At 35.4% G+C, this 15,374-nt stretch overlaps 1 protein-coding gene across 3 annotated transcripts in view; it reads right to left on the bottom strand.

The window, feature by feature from the left end:
• PDS5B (PDS5 cohesin associated factor B) overlaps nucleotides 1–15,374 on the bottom strand; it is a 99,721-nt gene that overhangs the window by 59,872 nt on the left and 24,475 nt on the right. For all 3 annotated transcript variants that reach the window (XM_066544896.1, XM_066544893.1, XM_066544895.1), the window contains exons 4-8: nucleotides 11,587–11,673; nucleotides 11,391–11,488; nucleotides 10,194–10,320; nucleotides 2,779–2,859; nucleotides 845–985 (exon numbers count right to left, since the gene is read on the bottom strand). In XM_066544896.1, coding sequence (XP_066400993.1) covers nucleotides 845–985; nucleotides 2,779–2,859; nucleotides 10,194–10,320; nucleotides 11,391–11,488; nucleotides 11,587–11,673 — 534 coding nt within the window. The remainder of the gene's footprint in view (nucleotides 1–844; nucleotides 986–2,778; nucleotides 2,860–10,193; nucleotides 10,321–11,390; nucleotides 11,489–11,586; nucleotides 11,674–15,374) is intronic.

Here is a 15,374-nt window from a genome sequence, read left to right as displayed (position 1 = left end):
TGGCATGAACAAGTCACTGTGATAATATATATTACCATAAGAAGAGGCCAAAAGTGCTACAAACCTAAAATCTGTCCTCTGTAATATAAACATTCAAACTTACAAGAGGCCCATTGCACATCAGCCCCTCAAGCTTAGTAACAGATCACATACAAACAGAGTAATACTAATCTAATCACAGTCCCCACAGTAACCCTGTGGACTGACACAGAGAATAAAAGTAGTGCAGAATGAAGAGAGAACCAACTCATGTGCTATATCACATTTGTCCAAGTGATAGAGACACTTTGAAAAGGAAGTCAAAAAGAAAAATACCCCTTAAAATAGAGAGCTAGCACCAGCTATTCTCCAGACATATGAAAAAAGCCTGAAAAAATAATAAGACATTGCAGCAATTGCTACAAGACATACTGATGCATTCCAGCTGTCTTCTTTCATCTGTCACAGAACTACAATTTGGACAAAACTATTAGTACATATATTCAAAATATGAGGTCTTTCACAATAAATAATAAGTAAACCCAGAAATAAAACAGGTCAAACCCTCAAGTCATCCAAAAAATGGAGTTATTGCTTGAAATATACAAGCCCAAACTATCTACCAACCAAATCCCAAATATACACACAGACACACACTGTAGGTTAATACACTTCAATTTAAATTACATTTTTGAGGAGCTGTATGGGTTTTCCTTTAAACAATGCAGAGAAGATAATTTTTACCTATAGTTATTAGTTCTGTTTGCCAAATGATTCGAAGAACTTGTCAGTTAAGGAAAAAACCAAAACAATAATGGTCAAAACATACATGTTTCAAATATATAGAAAGGGTAGAAGTGTTTACCTTGAGTTTGAATTCGAGCTGTGGTAGTACAGAAAGCAAGAGGTGACTGTCAATATTGTATAACTCCAAAATCAAATCAAACACATGCTCTGACAGGTCACTAATTGATGTTTTACCAAGCATGAGGACTTGATTGAAGAACTGGGAAACAAAACAGATTACAAATCAAGAATGAGAGTACACACGTGCTCTTCTAAATCCTAAAACATTAAGTCATTTTTAACCTTACATTAATTTCACTCCTAAAAGAAAAAGGATGGAATGTGGCACACACAAATCAGAATTCCATAGCAGAAGTCTTAAAATATCATTATCTTGTATCAAGTATTATACATAAAGGAAAACATTAAACACGATGTTCGCCCCAACAGGCCTAAAAATAATTTAGGAAACACAACTTTAAAGGAATTTCAGTGCATCATATATTTTTATAGTGGGACTATATTCAGAGTTATTCCACTATCGAAAACCATAATTTCAGAAGTATTCTAACATTTAAAGCAAGGCTGAAACAACTGGCTAATTACTACACTACACAGCTGACAGGTTAAGGAGTTGAAAGCAAAAGCATAGGAGTTGATAACTGATTGTTCCAGAATTTGTATTCAAGCAGCATAATGCAACTGTAAAGCAAATATTTCTTCTTGGTAAATTTGACATACTTGAGGGAAACTTCACGCTTCCCATTAAAGAAAATATATCCACACTATTTTCAACTACATCCTCCCTGATGGGTAAGAGGCAACTAAAGAGGAATAAATAAATAAATAAATAAATAAATAAATAAATAAATAAATAAATAAATAAATTAGTGCATTTTACTGTAAGTTAAAGACTGTCTTGAAGAACTGTTTTGCTTTTCAGGATACAGAGTTGCCTGAATGTATATAATCCTGGTTAGGAAACTAACCGATACTGTGTTTTTAATTTATCTCAAGAAAGAAGATTTTCAAACCCACAAAATACTTCTCATGAGAAAGAAAGAAGACTCCATGTGCGTTCTTCCTATGAAGGAAGATTCTTAATGTACAGACTTCCTGAAAGCTCAGAAAATGGCACCCAGTTTGTAAACTAACCTTACAGATGAAGAAAATTAAAAATACATTCCCATGCACCAACACCTTCCCAAAAACTAGTTTTGAAGTAAGAGTTTTTATTGAGGATTTTTAAAAATCTTAGGAAGCACCCACTTTCTAAATGTTGCAAGTCTGAAAGTAACAGAAAGCACTGAAGGCTTTCCAGTGTTTTCAAGCTCCTGAGGTTTTGGATATATGCAGTAAGACCTGCTAAATCATCAACTGCTTAAAAAATAAGAGAATTATTCTTTTTCCTATTGTGCAGCTCAAGATAGAGCATACCGCTCTGATCTTTACTTCCCCTCATCCATCTTCTATTAGTGTCCATGATGTCTACATTCAACTCTGCTACAACCCTCAATTCACTCAGTTTTCTTCTTTACTATCTATTCTTAGACTGCTTCCTCTTCTACTGCTGTGATAACAGCACTAAAATTCTGCTCTATCTTCAATTCTCTTGACTCTAAATTGTCTTATCTCCTTACTAAAAGACAAATTTTGCTAACAATGTGCATATGTATTTTTATCAGAACAATATATAAAAATAAACTTGGTATTCCAGTCACTCTAAGGATTGAATTACAAGGTCTTCCAAGACAGTAGGAAGTAAATTATCCATTGCATTTCCAAAATCTCAAGTATTAAATAGTTAATAGTTTCTATGTGGTAAATAATTAGACTCAAAAGGACAGGTTATGCAGTGCTTCATTAATACAATCATTCTCTCAAAAAAAAATGACAACCTGTCAAAAGTTCTCGTTCAGCCCTTTTCATTTTTTCACACAATTCATTCTTTTTATAACACTGCTCAGTTACAGAAACTATTGATTTCCATGTTTGTTTGCAGTCCTCACTTACATTAGTAATGTATGGTTCAATTGCTTGCGCCGTCCTCTTAAGTAAAGCTTTTGCCAAATCATAGGCTTGCTTGTTTAAATTCTGGGGGGAAAAACAAACAAAAAACCAGAAGAGTTATAAGCACATGCATTTATCTAAAAACAAACCCAAGAATTTAAAGCTATCATGTACTGGTAAATGCATTAAAGAAATAGCCCATTCTTTTTATATTTTCAGTAATAAAAATAATATAGTAAATGCAAAGCTATTCCAAACAAAGATTTGTAGGGTTCACTGGTATTACTGAGGAAAAAAAAACCAGCTCCAAGCAGATGAGGACTTACCTTTCAGTTGCACATCTAAAACTGATGCTCAATGAATTCAGTGCCTGCATTTTACTGCTCCGCCTTATCAGTTTTCCCAAAAACCAGTAAAGTGATACAAAGTAACACAAAGGCATTTAGAGGCACCACAGAAGTGAGACTCTGAACAGGAGTAAAGAAAATGCAATTCTGCCCTTGCATCAAGCAGCCACCTGTGAATCACCACTACAGCCTCTCCATCACACCATGCAAAGATAGTCTGTTGTCTGAGACAAAGGAAAAAACCCTAAAATTTCGGTTTATGGGAAAATAAAAACTAAACTAATACAAAAATTTTAAAAAACCTAACCCGTCTTCAACATTCTTATCCTTCCATTTGTCTAAATGGGTTATTGCTCTATCATTGTTTTCTCCCTTTCCCTGCACACATTCTCCACGCTCTAGTTGTTACACCCTTTCTTCAATTTCTATATTACAAGTATTTTTCAAAATTTTTCAGGAGAAAATGCAAGGGTCACAAGGGTGTCAGCCCTTGTGACACCCACTGCAGTTGATTAACACACAAAAGAATGAAGAAAAAAGTCTTCAATACACAAGAATATGCAGTTTTTTAATAGCTAAAAAAACTCTACAAAAATATAGTTTCTACAATTTTATTAGTCTTTGCAATTTAAAAAAATCAGTATACTCAGTTTACAATTCAACAGTAAAATAGGGGCAGCTTGTGGTTGCCTTTTTAAAATATTTCTCACCATAAAAGGAAGAAAACTTCTTGTAGCACAATGGAAAGCAAACACAAGGTGTCATGCTAAAACCCAAGGTATTTCTTTCCTTGGATATGCTGAATGAAAGAGAAGATTTGAAAGGATATGGAGAGATCTGTCTGAAATTTAAAAAACCCTATAGAACTACAGGCTTCTAAACAGCAGTGGGAACAGATTACCATTTTCTGATAATATAAAACGTAAAAGTCTTTGGCCTAGTGATAGAATTAAGTCGGGTGAACTTGAAACACTACAAAGGCTTATGCCTGAAGTGTCTGTTTCACTCAAAGCCAATAGAGAAGGTGACTAAAAATTCCAATTCTGGAAAAATAGTTTAATATATAAAATTCTTTCATCTTACTACAAAACTGTACAGTTGTTCCATGTCCCAGGAAAGGGAAAACACTGCATGCTGGATTGTTCTTTATTGTCACAATAAAAAAGAAATTTAAAAAAAGGTATTTCCATTGGAATAATTTGTTTCCTGTTATTCAAAATTGTAATGGTTCAGGAAAGAAAAGGCACAAATTACTATAACAGCCAATGTATGCCACTTTTAATTCTTGTTCTGATCCTTCTTGACTTCATAGTTCACCTCCAACAACACAAAGAAAACCATTTTCACCTGGGTAAGACGGAACTCTGGACATGAGCAAGATCTGGTTTGGTATAAAGCAAGTCTAAACAGCAGACCTAGCACAGGAGAGTTCCAACAGGCAGAACTGTTCTGATTCACATTAATTACAGTTTCAACTTGTATCTTTTGCACAGCAGCTCACTTCAAAGCTTAATGCTTCCCAAGATAAATGCTAGAAGTGGCTATTTGCAGCCCTGAGTAAGAAGGAAATGTTATGCAAATATCTATCCCAGAAAGCTATAAAGAGGAAAAATAGTCTAGAGCACAAGTGGCTAAGGAAAGTTAGCTATTTTTTCGTGCCTCATGTACTTGATTTAATAGTGCCAATAGTCATGACCCTCAAATGTCCAGAGGCCCCACTTTCTGAAAATAACAATATCAAAGAAGTCTTAAAAGCACATGAGTTCTCCTCATTTTCCTGTTTCAGGGAAAAAGCAGAAACAAGTGAAAGTGGCACTGCCTTAGTTGAAATGAAAACAAGAGCAGCCCAGCCTTTACCAAGTAGGTTCAAAGATCTTTTACAAAACTAAACCTTCTGACTAATTCAACAGTCACAAAAATATCCTAAACTTCCTTCTCCTTAAGGAGAAATTTTAAAAGGACAACATCTGATTTGATAAACTTCCTCTATTTTTAGATAAGCTCTTCTACCATTATTATCTGCACAAACTTCCCATATGTTTGGTAAGAAAATTGACGTGTATTTCAATATCTTTTAATGATTTAAGAAAGCCCTCATGATGGGGACTCATTATCTTAATCAGGATGCCTTTAGGAGCATGTAAAAGCATCCAGTAGGCCTAAGGTTTTTAGAGTCCTGAACGGGGTAGGAACAAAGCCATAGGTTGGCAACAATGTTTAAAATAATCATTAGCAATTACTACATCTTGAAAGAAAAAAATCAAAATAAATATTGATTGATAAGCAGAAACAAAAGAACCACCCCTGAGAAGGCAGAACACAAATCTTCTGCAAGAAAATTGAGGTTACACTTAACATCTGAACCAGACTTTTTCCCCCAAAACTTCCAGGTTTGTTTCAGAAAAGAATGTTAAGAAACAGTGGAGAACATTCACATTTTTTAAAACTTTGGGAGACCTCCAGCAATAATATCTGAATAGAGGCTATCTTGGTCAACTACAAGTTCTCTCCTTTGTCTCAATTTCTACCATGATTTTTAGGCATTTCTTGCTGGTATTTCAAGATTTTTATACTTTGGGAAAACATCAACAGTTTTGTCAATTTACTTTTCATACCTGCTTTTCTCTAGAATGAGAATGACAAACTTCTATTTTTTGACAGAAGAAGCAGTGGCAACCTCTCTGACAGTATGGCACACACATTTTTGTGCTCATACAGACAATATTCTCCAGCAGAGTATGCCACAGAGCCAAAATTCTTTGTTCTTGCGCAAGGGGGTCAGAAGTGATGGAAATTCATACACACTTGACTTTTTCTCAATTACTTTTCCAGTTACCTCTCAATAACCAATTTAACACAGATCAAAAAAATATGAGAGCGAAATAATTTTTACCCATCCATTAAAAGAAAAAAAGGTAAGTGCCTTGTATTTTATTTACAGGAAATGACTAAACTAGCATCAATCCAGCCTTTATTTTGTAGTTTTGGGAGGAAAATCAAATGTTAAGTCTGTATCTAGTGCAAATATTCCTGAAAAGCATATTTTTCACATATTATTTACTTGGAATTTGAAAAGCATCTTCAGTTTTATTATCAATGGTACAGCAGCCGAATAAGTATCCAAGAGCACCTGATAGAACAGTTTCAAGAGATTCCTTGTTCTCAGGAAGGTAAAGAGATTAAACACAGCTGACAAAGAAAAGGCTCAGCTGAGGTGTTGCCAAGATAGATAACACTAAATATTAAGCAAATTCCTAGTAGGGACAGTTAAAAATTTAATTGCCAATATCACTTTTTCTAAAACATAGGCATGTAAATCACGTGGGATGTGCAATGTGGGATTCCCTGTAGCAGTCCTGAAGCTGAAAATGGAACACTGGCAAACACCCAAGGAAATCAAGTACAGTTTGCCTTCTAACACACTTCACAAACACAAAATTGCTTTCAGGTCTGCCATAAAAGCATTATAATACAAAAAGATCATTAAAGGGTAAAGGAAAACTATTAATTTTTCCTGCCTTTTCATACTAACTACCTCTTCCCTTGCTTCTAGGTCTTATCTGGGTTTAGGTCACTTAAATTCATTCCTAATATAATCCTATCCAAAGAATTTCAGTTGAGTTTGTAGGAGTGACAGAGGGTCTGCAGGGTCGAGATGGACGGAGACGAGAGATCTCTACAGCCAGATCGTGGCACTTGCGGTTTATTACAAAGGGCGTGGGTGCAGAGCCCTGCTGGGAGCTGCCAGCCACAGCTTGGAGCAGGCTTGAGAGAAGAGAGGGGTAGAGAGGATGGGAGGGTAAGAGCATAAAAGCATAAGAGAGTAAAAGGGGTAAGAGCTAAGAGGCAAGAGTAAGAGTATAGAAAGCAAGTGAGTAAGTAAGTAAGAATATGGAAAGTAAGAGTATGGAAAGTAAGTGAGCGAAGTTCTCGTTACAATAAAATAAACCATCTTTTGTGTTGAATATTTTGATTCTCACTAACCAATCTAGTACAACATACAAATCTTATAGCATTTCTATACAGCATATAAAAGTCACTACATTACCATACTGTGCTACATTTTAAACCCTAAAAACTACTCTTTAGACCCCTTCTGCCAAGCTAGCAAGGTTTGCTAGACCTTTAGACTTGCTTGCTTGCAAAGGCTCTTGTTTCATCAAAAGAAGATTACTTTCAATGGCCACAGCATTGTTTTCTCGTTGTTCAGTAATTAAAAGATCTCAAAGCTTGCTTTCATTTCAATCTCGCTTATAGCTTCTATATTCTCAAAATCTTTTGCTAGACAATCATATTTACAAAGCTTTCTTGTTTCATCCTCCTCAACAGAGTTGATAGAAAAGAAGAGAACTTACAAAAGGAAAAAAATAATTCAGCATCAAAATTAGGAGTTAAGCACATGGTCAGACAAGTTAAGCTTGCCATTTTATTGGCTTATCTGACAGCTGTACTAGTCAAGCAAGCCTGTGCACACTCCAGCATGCCTCTTTTCTGACATTGGTGTCAACTGCTTTCATTCAGGTTTACATTAGTATTGCTTTTATCCTGACTAAGTGAGATGGATGACAAACTCAAGGGAGATAGAGTAGTTTAGAGTTGTCACTACTTCAGTGACTACTAATTATGGTATAAAGACATTTGGTAATATATCATGTGCCCAGTATGTGCTCTTTATGCCTGAGTTTTTGCAGCCATCCTGTGAACACCACTGCTTTTTACACTTCCCATTCAGGACTATGGACCATAACTATTTTTCATATTTGGAAAAATACTGTCTTGGTTTAAGGGGTAACAGCATTGATTTAACCTTTTGTAAACTGCTCAACTAATTACTACATCTCTTAAAAATATTCATGTAATTTTTGCCTAAAGCTGTCCAGTGCTGAATTTCAGCCACTGGATGAACATTCTGCTCCCAACACATACTTACAGACCACAGGTTAGATAAATTATACAGACTGAGATTTGAGGAGCTCAGTCTTGTTTTACCAATACAATTCTTCTCTACAGTGCAGCCATTCAGTTCAAAAGAGCACACATTCCCTCTCATACACAACCTTCCTTTTGGGCATATTAAAAATATACCACTGTGTCACTTTCTATAGACATAACTGTCTCATCTTCAACAATCTCTTGATCTGATCATCTTCAAATGGAGCTAGTAGCAGATCTATGTTCCTTCCACTCTATCAAAGATATTTTTTGGTCCCGAGGAAATCTGGGGATTCCCTACAGACCATTACACCAATGTCTGCCTTTATGCCATTTTTGGTGACCAGTCTGATCATCCAATATCCCTTTTCCACAACCCACACAGCTGAACAGGGAGGTCAGCCAAGACACAGTTCTTCTTTATTGTGGACCTTATCCTTTGTCTCCTTCTAGTTTTGTGCTCAATGAAAGAGTGGAAAAATGCTCAATCCTGAATTTATTACACTTTTCCAACTTGACATCAGTAGCCACAGAAAGTAGTTAGAGGACCCAAATTTTAAATAATTTTAAATAAAAATTCACCATGTGAAGACTTTGAGATGCAACAGAAAAATATGAGAAGTGCCTTTCCATTAGTACGGAAAAAAAATGGTAAAAATACTCAGAATACAATCTGACATTATGTATCTATTTGTTAGAAAGCAGGCTACAAACAAGCATCCTATCCACAGAGAGACTTTGATTAAAAGAAAAGCAGAAAATGCAAACCCCCAAACATATTTCCCTTATTAAAATATTCAGTCAGTAATTTTGAATCCACTATGAAACAGAATTGTTTTAATGCTACAGACATCCTAACAGGATACAAATTCTTCAACTCAAAGACAGTTTATTAAACATGAAACATAAAAATAGTACAGTCAAATCAATTTGAACACAGATGACACAATGAAACAATAGAGTCTTAATAACTGAGAACACAAACTGAAGTATTTTGCATATTCTTGCTTTTGTATTTTGTATTCCAAAGCTTTACTTTATAAACCTGGACTTCAGCCACACAAATTTCAGTCTAGTCCTGGCACAAAAGTATTAGACTCCTTGAAGAACACAGCTAAAACATATCCAGTGGTGCAAAAAAAATTACTGACCTATATTAAGCATTTAGTCTTTCACTGTCAATAGAAAATAATTTATATGCTACTTATTTACTGAAATTAATGGCTAGTGGTAAAGACACACTAGTAGGCATTCCAAAGCATCTCTCTGTTAATAACCACTTAACCTTACACTTTTTAGAAACTACAGCAGTTAGCACCTTCCTGAACATATTTTAAGAAAAAAAAAAGCTATTAGAAGTGTCCAAAATACAGCTAAAGGATACATTTCCTAGATAATTCCCCACAGTCTTTTTTTGTCATACACAACTTACAAGTGAGTAGCCCATAAGATTTCAGTAGGACACAGTTAAATTCCTGAACGAAGGAGTCAGACTTCCATGCTTTTTAAACATTTAAGTATCACAACACGAGCACAGTTCTGAAGTTTCTCCTTTAGGTCATCTACAGGAGACTTTTTTTAAAACATGACATGATTTTTTTGTTAAGGTAAGATAGCTATTCCTTGGACTCTTCCTGAACCACCATTTCTGCACAGAGTTTTGATTCTATGGCTGCATCAGAAACATAACAATAACACCAAGCCAATATTTCTGAAATACAACAGAGCCAATTACAAATCAGCAGTCATAACTTTTTCCCTCCCACTAGGGCAGCACCTTAGTTTGAACTGTTGATACAGCATTACATGAATTAAAAACTTTCCAAAGGATGTATGTAACTTCTCTATTCCATTCTACCAGCATTGACGGGACATAAAAAACCCTGTGTTTAAATTCATATGATATTCAACCTTTTAGATTACTGATACTTTGCTTATGGAAAGTATATCAGAGCAATGAAACTTGACTGAATTTTCTATTAAAATTACTTGTTTGCTAAAAGAAATCCAGATAATATCAAGACATTTGCTAGAGCCATTCTTTCAATTAGATCTACATATCTGAACACATACATCCAAGAAATCATGATTACAAAACAAACAGCAGAACAAAACAAAACATAAGCAACTAAGTCTTACCTTATGTGCTGGCACTAGATTAACTAACACTGTATCCAAAAGTTCCTGTGACACAGTATCTCCCTCACAAATGATAGAGCTCATTAGATCAACCATGTGCATGTGTACTTTTTGGTTATGACCGTTGCTGAAATTAAAAACAAGAATTCTTAGTGTAATATCTATGTAAAGTAAAACTTCTGTTCAGAATATTCCCTGTGGTGATGGCAAACAACAAGGAATAAAATCAGCAAATCACAAGTTTTCTTAGAAATCAAAATACTTTGATTCCTTGATTGCATAGACCATCATTCTTAAATTTCATGCTCTCCTCATTCACTACTGCAATAAGACTCTTTCCCCACCATGAAAAGAAAGCGTATTAGAGCATCCCTCTGCTCTGCCCAGCACTGGGGAGACTTCCTCTGGAGTGCTGTGTCCACTTCTGGGCTTCCCAGCACAAAAGGGACACACACATCATGGACCCAAGTCCAGCAAAGGTTCATAAAGATGATTAGGGGTCTGGAGCTGCTCTCATGGAAGGAGGGGCTGAGAGAGCTGACATCTTTGTTTTTGCCTTGAGAAGAGATGGCTTAGGAAAGAACTTAATGATAAGTTTAAATATCTGATGCTGGGAGTTGAGAAGACAGGGCAAGGCTGGTGGTGGTGCACCAGCCACAGGCTGGTGGTGTCCAGTCACAGAACAAGAGGCAGTGGGCACAGGGTGAAATACAAGACATACCATTCAGACATTTAAAAGGGTGATTGAGCACTAGAAGGTTGCCCAAAGATGTCACAGCCTTTCCATCTTTGGAGATGCCCAAAACCTAACTGGCTACAGTTCTGGGCAATCTGCTCAAGCTGACCCAGTTTGGGCAAAGGGAAAAGACTGGACTACCTCTACCAGTACCTTCTAGAGTCTGCTACTTTTTGAATCATGTTTTCACAGCAATAATCCTCCAAATTCCATAGAATTGCATACTATAGCATTCAATTTCAATAACAGAATAAAATAAATGCAGTAAATGACAACTAAAGCTAAGTTTCTTAGGAAAAAAAAGATGATTTGCAGTGTGTCTTGTCTCATTAAAACAGAAAAAACTGACAGTTCTGCTACCTTTACTTAAACTAAATTACAACTCATTATGCTAAAAGTTAGAACTCGCTGACCTCAATCATGCAGTAATATACTGTGAAATCTGAGGTGAAAATACTCACTTTATTACTGAAAACAGCGTTCTATACAGCTGTGTAAAAATCTCATTGCTGTCCTCTAATTCAAAGCATATGTTATAAGACTTGACCCAAGCAATGTTCTGTGTTGGAACAGGAAAAAATAAAAGGAGTAGTTAACACAAGATTAAATTGAAAGATTATGTTTAACAATTATTATAAAATAAGTTATGAAGCTTACCTCAAGCAAATAAAAGTATCGATTAAACTGGGGGCTTTTCGTATCTTCTAAACCTTTAAGTTGCCTTGTTATGAACATAAATATATCCTGAAAAGAAAAAAGTGCTAGTTAATCAATAAACTGCAATTAAACCTTAAATGTATAATAATTATCTTTTAAAATTACTTGTATTATTTAGTCACTACAAAATACAGAGCAATGACAGACATTATTTCACTACCAAAAAGAAGATCATGTACAAAAACATCATGGAAAATGTCAAGGAGTAATTTAAAAATACTTCATATTTCTTTAAAGGGTTGAGAAAGTAACCTTTTCCTAAGGAAACAAATGTTTTTCATTTCCAAAAGAAAGCATTCAACTTGACAAACACAGCTGCAACTGTCTGGCTGCAGAAGTCAAGAGATTAATATTCAGCAGGACAATGAATTTAATATTTTTACTTCATATTACAATCAGTTTCAAAAGAAGGAGAGAATAGCAGTAGGCAGCTACATCTTTCCTAAGAGATGTTATTATATGTTCACTCTGTATTGTTTGTGCATTTCTCAGTCATCAAGATACTGACATAGATAATATCTCTTGCAAAAACTAATAAACCAAGTTCCTCCTGCTTCCTCTATCAACTTTCAGAACCAGAAGACTCCTTCAGAAAAAGTCTCACACAGTATATTGAAGCAGGTTACAAGGAACAAATAGTCAATTATTAACTAAACAGAAACACACAGGAAGGTATCTCCTTAAATTCTTTCTTCACATTCAGATAATTAACAGATTAATGTAGTTGTGAATTTCCAGCTAAAACAACTATAAAAATCAAAATATTAGAATTAAATCAAAATATTTAGAAATAAGTATCACCAGAAACACTCTTCATAGCCTCAACTATATCTATGTTTCATCTAACAACCTAGGTGTAAATGAAATATATTCCAAAAGGTAAAAAGTTGCCATAATAAATAGAATAGAGCCTTACTGTTAATCCTGAAAATCTATCCGAGAAATAGTCTATAAGGCGTTTCTGTAACACTTTCAAAATGACCATTTCTCCTAACCCCCCAAGAATAATATACAGTCAAAAGACAAGAATATGGTTTCTTTTTTCCCAACACTATAACCACAGAATCCAGCCTTAATCATTAAGCTGAGCACTTACTGTGGATCTAGGTAAAATCAAGAATTAGATTACATGTGACATCACCAACTCTTGGAAAAACAGCACAGCAAAACACTGTTCAGAGCTACAGCTACATTTACGTTTTAATTTGGTTTGAAACTGATTTTTAAGAGTTAAGGATGATGAGAAGGATCATAGTCTGGTTCATACTTCAGGATCCTTTACAGAGCACACCCTCTAGACTCTTCAGCTAAAATTAAACCAAAACACTCAAAGGACACATCTAATGGTCTCCAACCACTCAGAAGCATTCAGTTCCCATGCAAAAACTCATCTGAAGAATCCCTCCTTTAAAAATCAGTGCCTGAACACTAGCAGGCCATCAGTCCCCACCCAAAAGGAAAGCTGTCTTATGGAAAACACTGGCTCTGTAAAATTCAGAAGACATACAAACTGAGTCCCAGGGGAGAATAAGAATGAAGAAGAAAGGAAGCACATGACAGACTGACCAATGCCAAACATAAAAACTACTTAATCTTAGAACCCATGCTTTGTGTTAATTACTTTGTGGTACACTTTACTTGTAGAGGTAAATCACAATCTGTTAATTTAACCAAGTATCTCAGTTTTTACCCTACAGCTTAGTATGCAATACTTATCTGCTGAATGTGATTCAAATATCCTACTAATTTCCAAAAGAAAATTCTCATCATTGTGCTGCATACAACTACAGACATTGATGAACAGGATACATGCACAGTAAGTCTAACATCTGAATGCTTCAAATAACAGCATGGTTTGAAAAAGTATGCATTTACTCCTAAATTATTTTTTCCTCTTCATATTTAAAGACAGCAACACAGACTAAACTCAGAAGTACTCACTAATTTTTAATATCTCGTGTACTATGACCAAACATTTTTCCCTTTAAGCACATTGTTCCCTCTTTTAAGCACACACAACATACCACTTGAACATGCATTTATAAATTCAAAACACAGGCTAAAATAAACTTTGGCTGCAGCCAAAAAACTACAATAATTTCACAACTGGACAATAGGTATTCACATGAGACTGCATAAAGCAAGTCTACACTAGAATCCAGATTTCAAAAACAAAAGTGCTCACACTTCAACTTTAGGGATATTATTTGGTTTTGTTTTGGGGCTTTTTTTGTTTGTTTTGGGGTTTTTGTTTTGGTTTGGGATTTTTGTTTGTTTTGTGGATTGCTGTTGTGATGCCAATTAACCGCATAACAGCTTCAGCAATCATCAGAGTCGTGGCTCTCACCAGAGAACACCTTCAGATAAATGAAGTTCTGCTACCATTTTACCCTTTTTTAAATCTATGTTTCAGCAGAGACAAGTAGACAGTCCTTCTGTTTGTCATTTTCAATTGACACATATAAATAATTAGATTATCTTCCCACCAGAAGATTAGATTTGGGCTCTAAGCTTTACACAGACTGAGGAGGGCTCAAATTTAGAAGTTTTGAGATCCCAGCAGAGCAAACCTACTCCAGCTCTGTTTTTATTCTACTCATGCCATTTTCCATCCCTGTTATCAACTCTCTTTCAATGGTCAGCAAGGAATGTAAGATTTACACTGATGATACACATAAAAGAGGAAAATCTGAGATTCTTATCCCTTTCCTCAGCATCCCATTTGCACAATATCTAAGTTAAAAAGACATCCACTGAGTCTGAAGCAATGGCAAAAACTTAAATCTTAAGTCTTTTCGGCTCAAGAAATTAAGCCTTTTTAGCACTCCCCTTTCCCATTTTTAACTTTGGTGTTACCCATACAAGAATAGACTCAGCTGCAGTATGGATTTGATATTAAATACTGGGTAAAAATAGTGCCAAGATATAACCCAAGAGGAAGCATTCTTCCTCTTACCTCTGTCATAAAGTGGACGGAACTCTTCGACATTTCTATCAGAGCTTGTCCTGCAACCACAAAAGCTGAGTTCAGAAGAAATGGGTTTGCAAGAAACCTACCCCAGCAGCCCTAGGCCAAGGTCCCTATTGTTTGTCTTGTCTTTATTTCAAAAATGTTTAAAGAACTGCATCAAGAAACTGAATTCTGAAATCCACACAGATTACAGAACTCAATGCTGGCAATGGAAGTCCCTCATCCATTCCAAGTTCTGTCCCAGCAATGTTTGTAGTATTCTGATACTTCAGGTATGAGATCAGTACTGTAAACCTTCCAATATTGTACACTACGAAATCTGAAGCTTAGTAGCATTTGGTAGATCAACTACTCTAAGGAGGAACTTAGTTAGCCCAACTCAGAAAGATAAATTAAAGCTCTAAGCCTAACAAGCAAATGAAAACATATACTAAAAACTGAAATAGGAATGAGGATACCTGAAAACCAGACTTAAATAGAGCACAGTAGAGAAAGCTAATATTCATCTCCAGTTGAAGATGGTGCAATCAATAAGCACAGGAAGTAGATGTTGTACCTCTGATTACACACTAATTCAGAATTAAGAAAACAGAACTACGAAAAATCCTTAGCTATCTCTCCAGTATGTCTGTTAACAAAAGATGTACTACAGCAGCTGGAACTGCACTGTTTCCCTAATTAGGAAGCACTGCTGGCACAACCACTAGATGAGAAATTGAGTGATTTCCTCTTAAGTGATAATAGATAGACCATCCAC

Source organism: Molothrus aeneus, chromosome 2, assembly GCF_037042795.1.
Source record: "Molothrus aeneus isolate 106 chromosome 2, BPBGC_Maene_1.0, whole genome shotgun sequence".
Lineage (NCBI taxonomy): Eukaryota > Metazoa > Chordata > Aves > Passeriformes > Icteridae > Molothrus > Molothrus aeneus.
The sequence above is the reverse complement of the archived record's forward strand: the minus strand, read 5'-3'. Positions and strand labels throughout refer to the sequence as shown.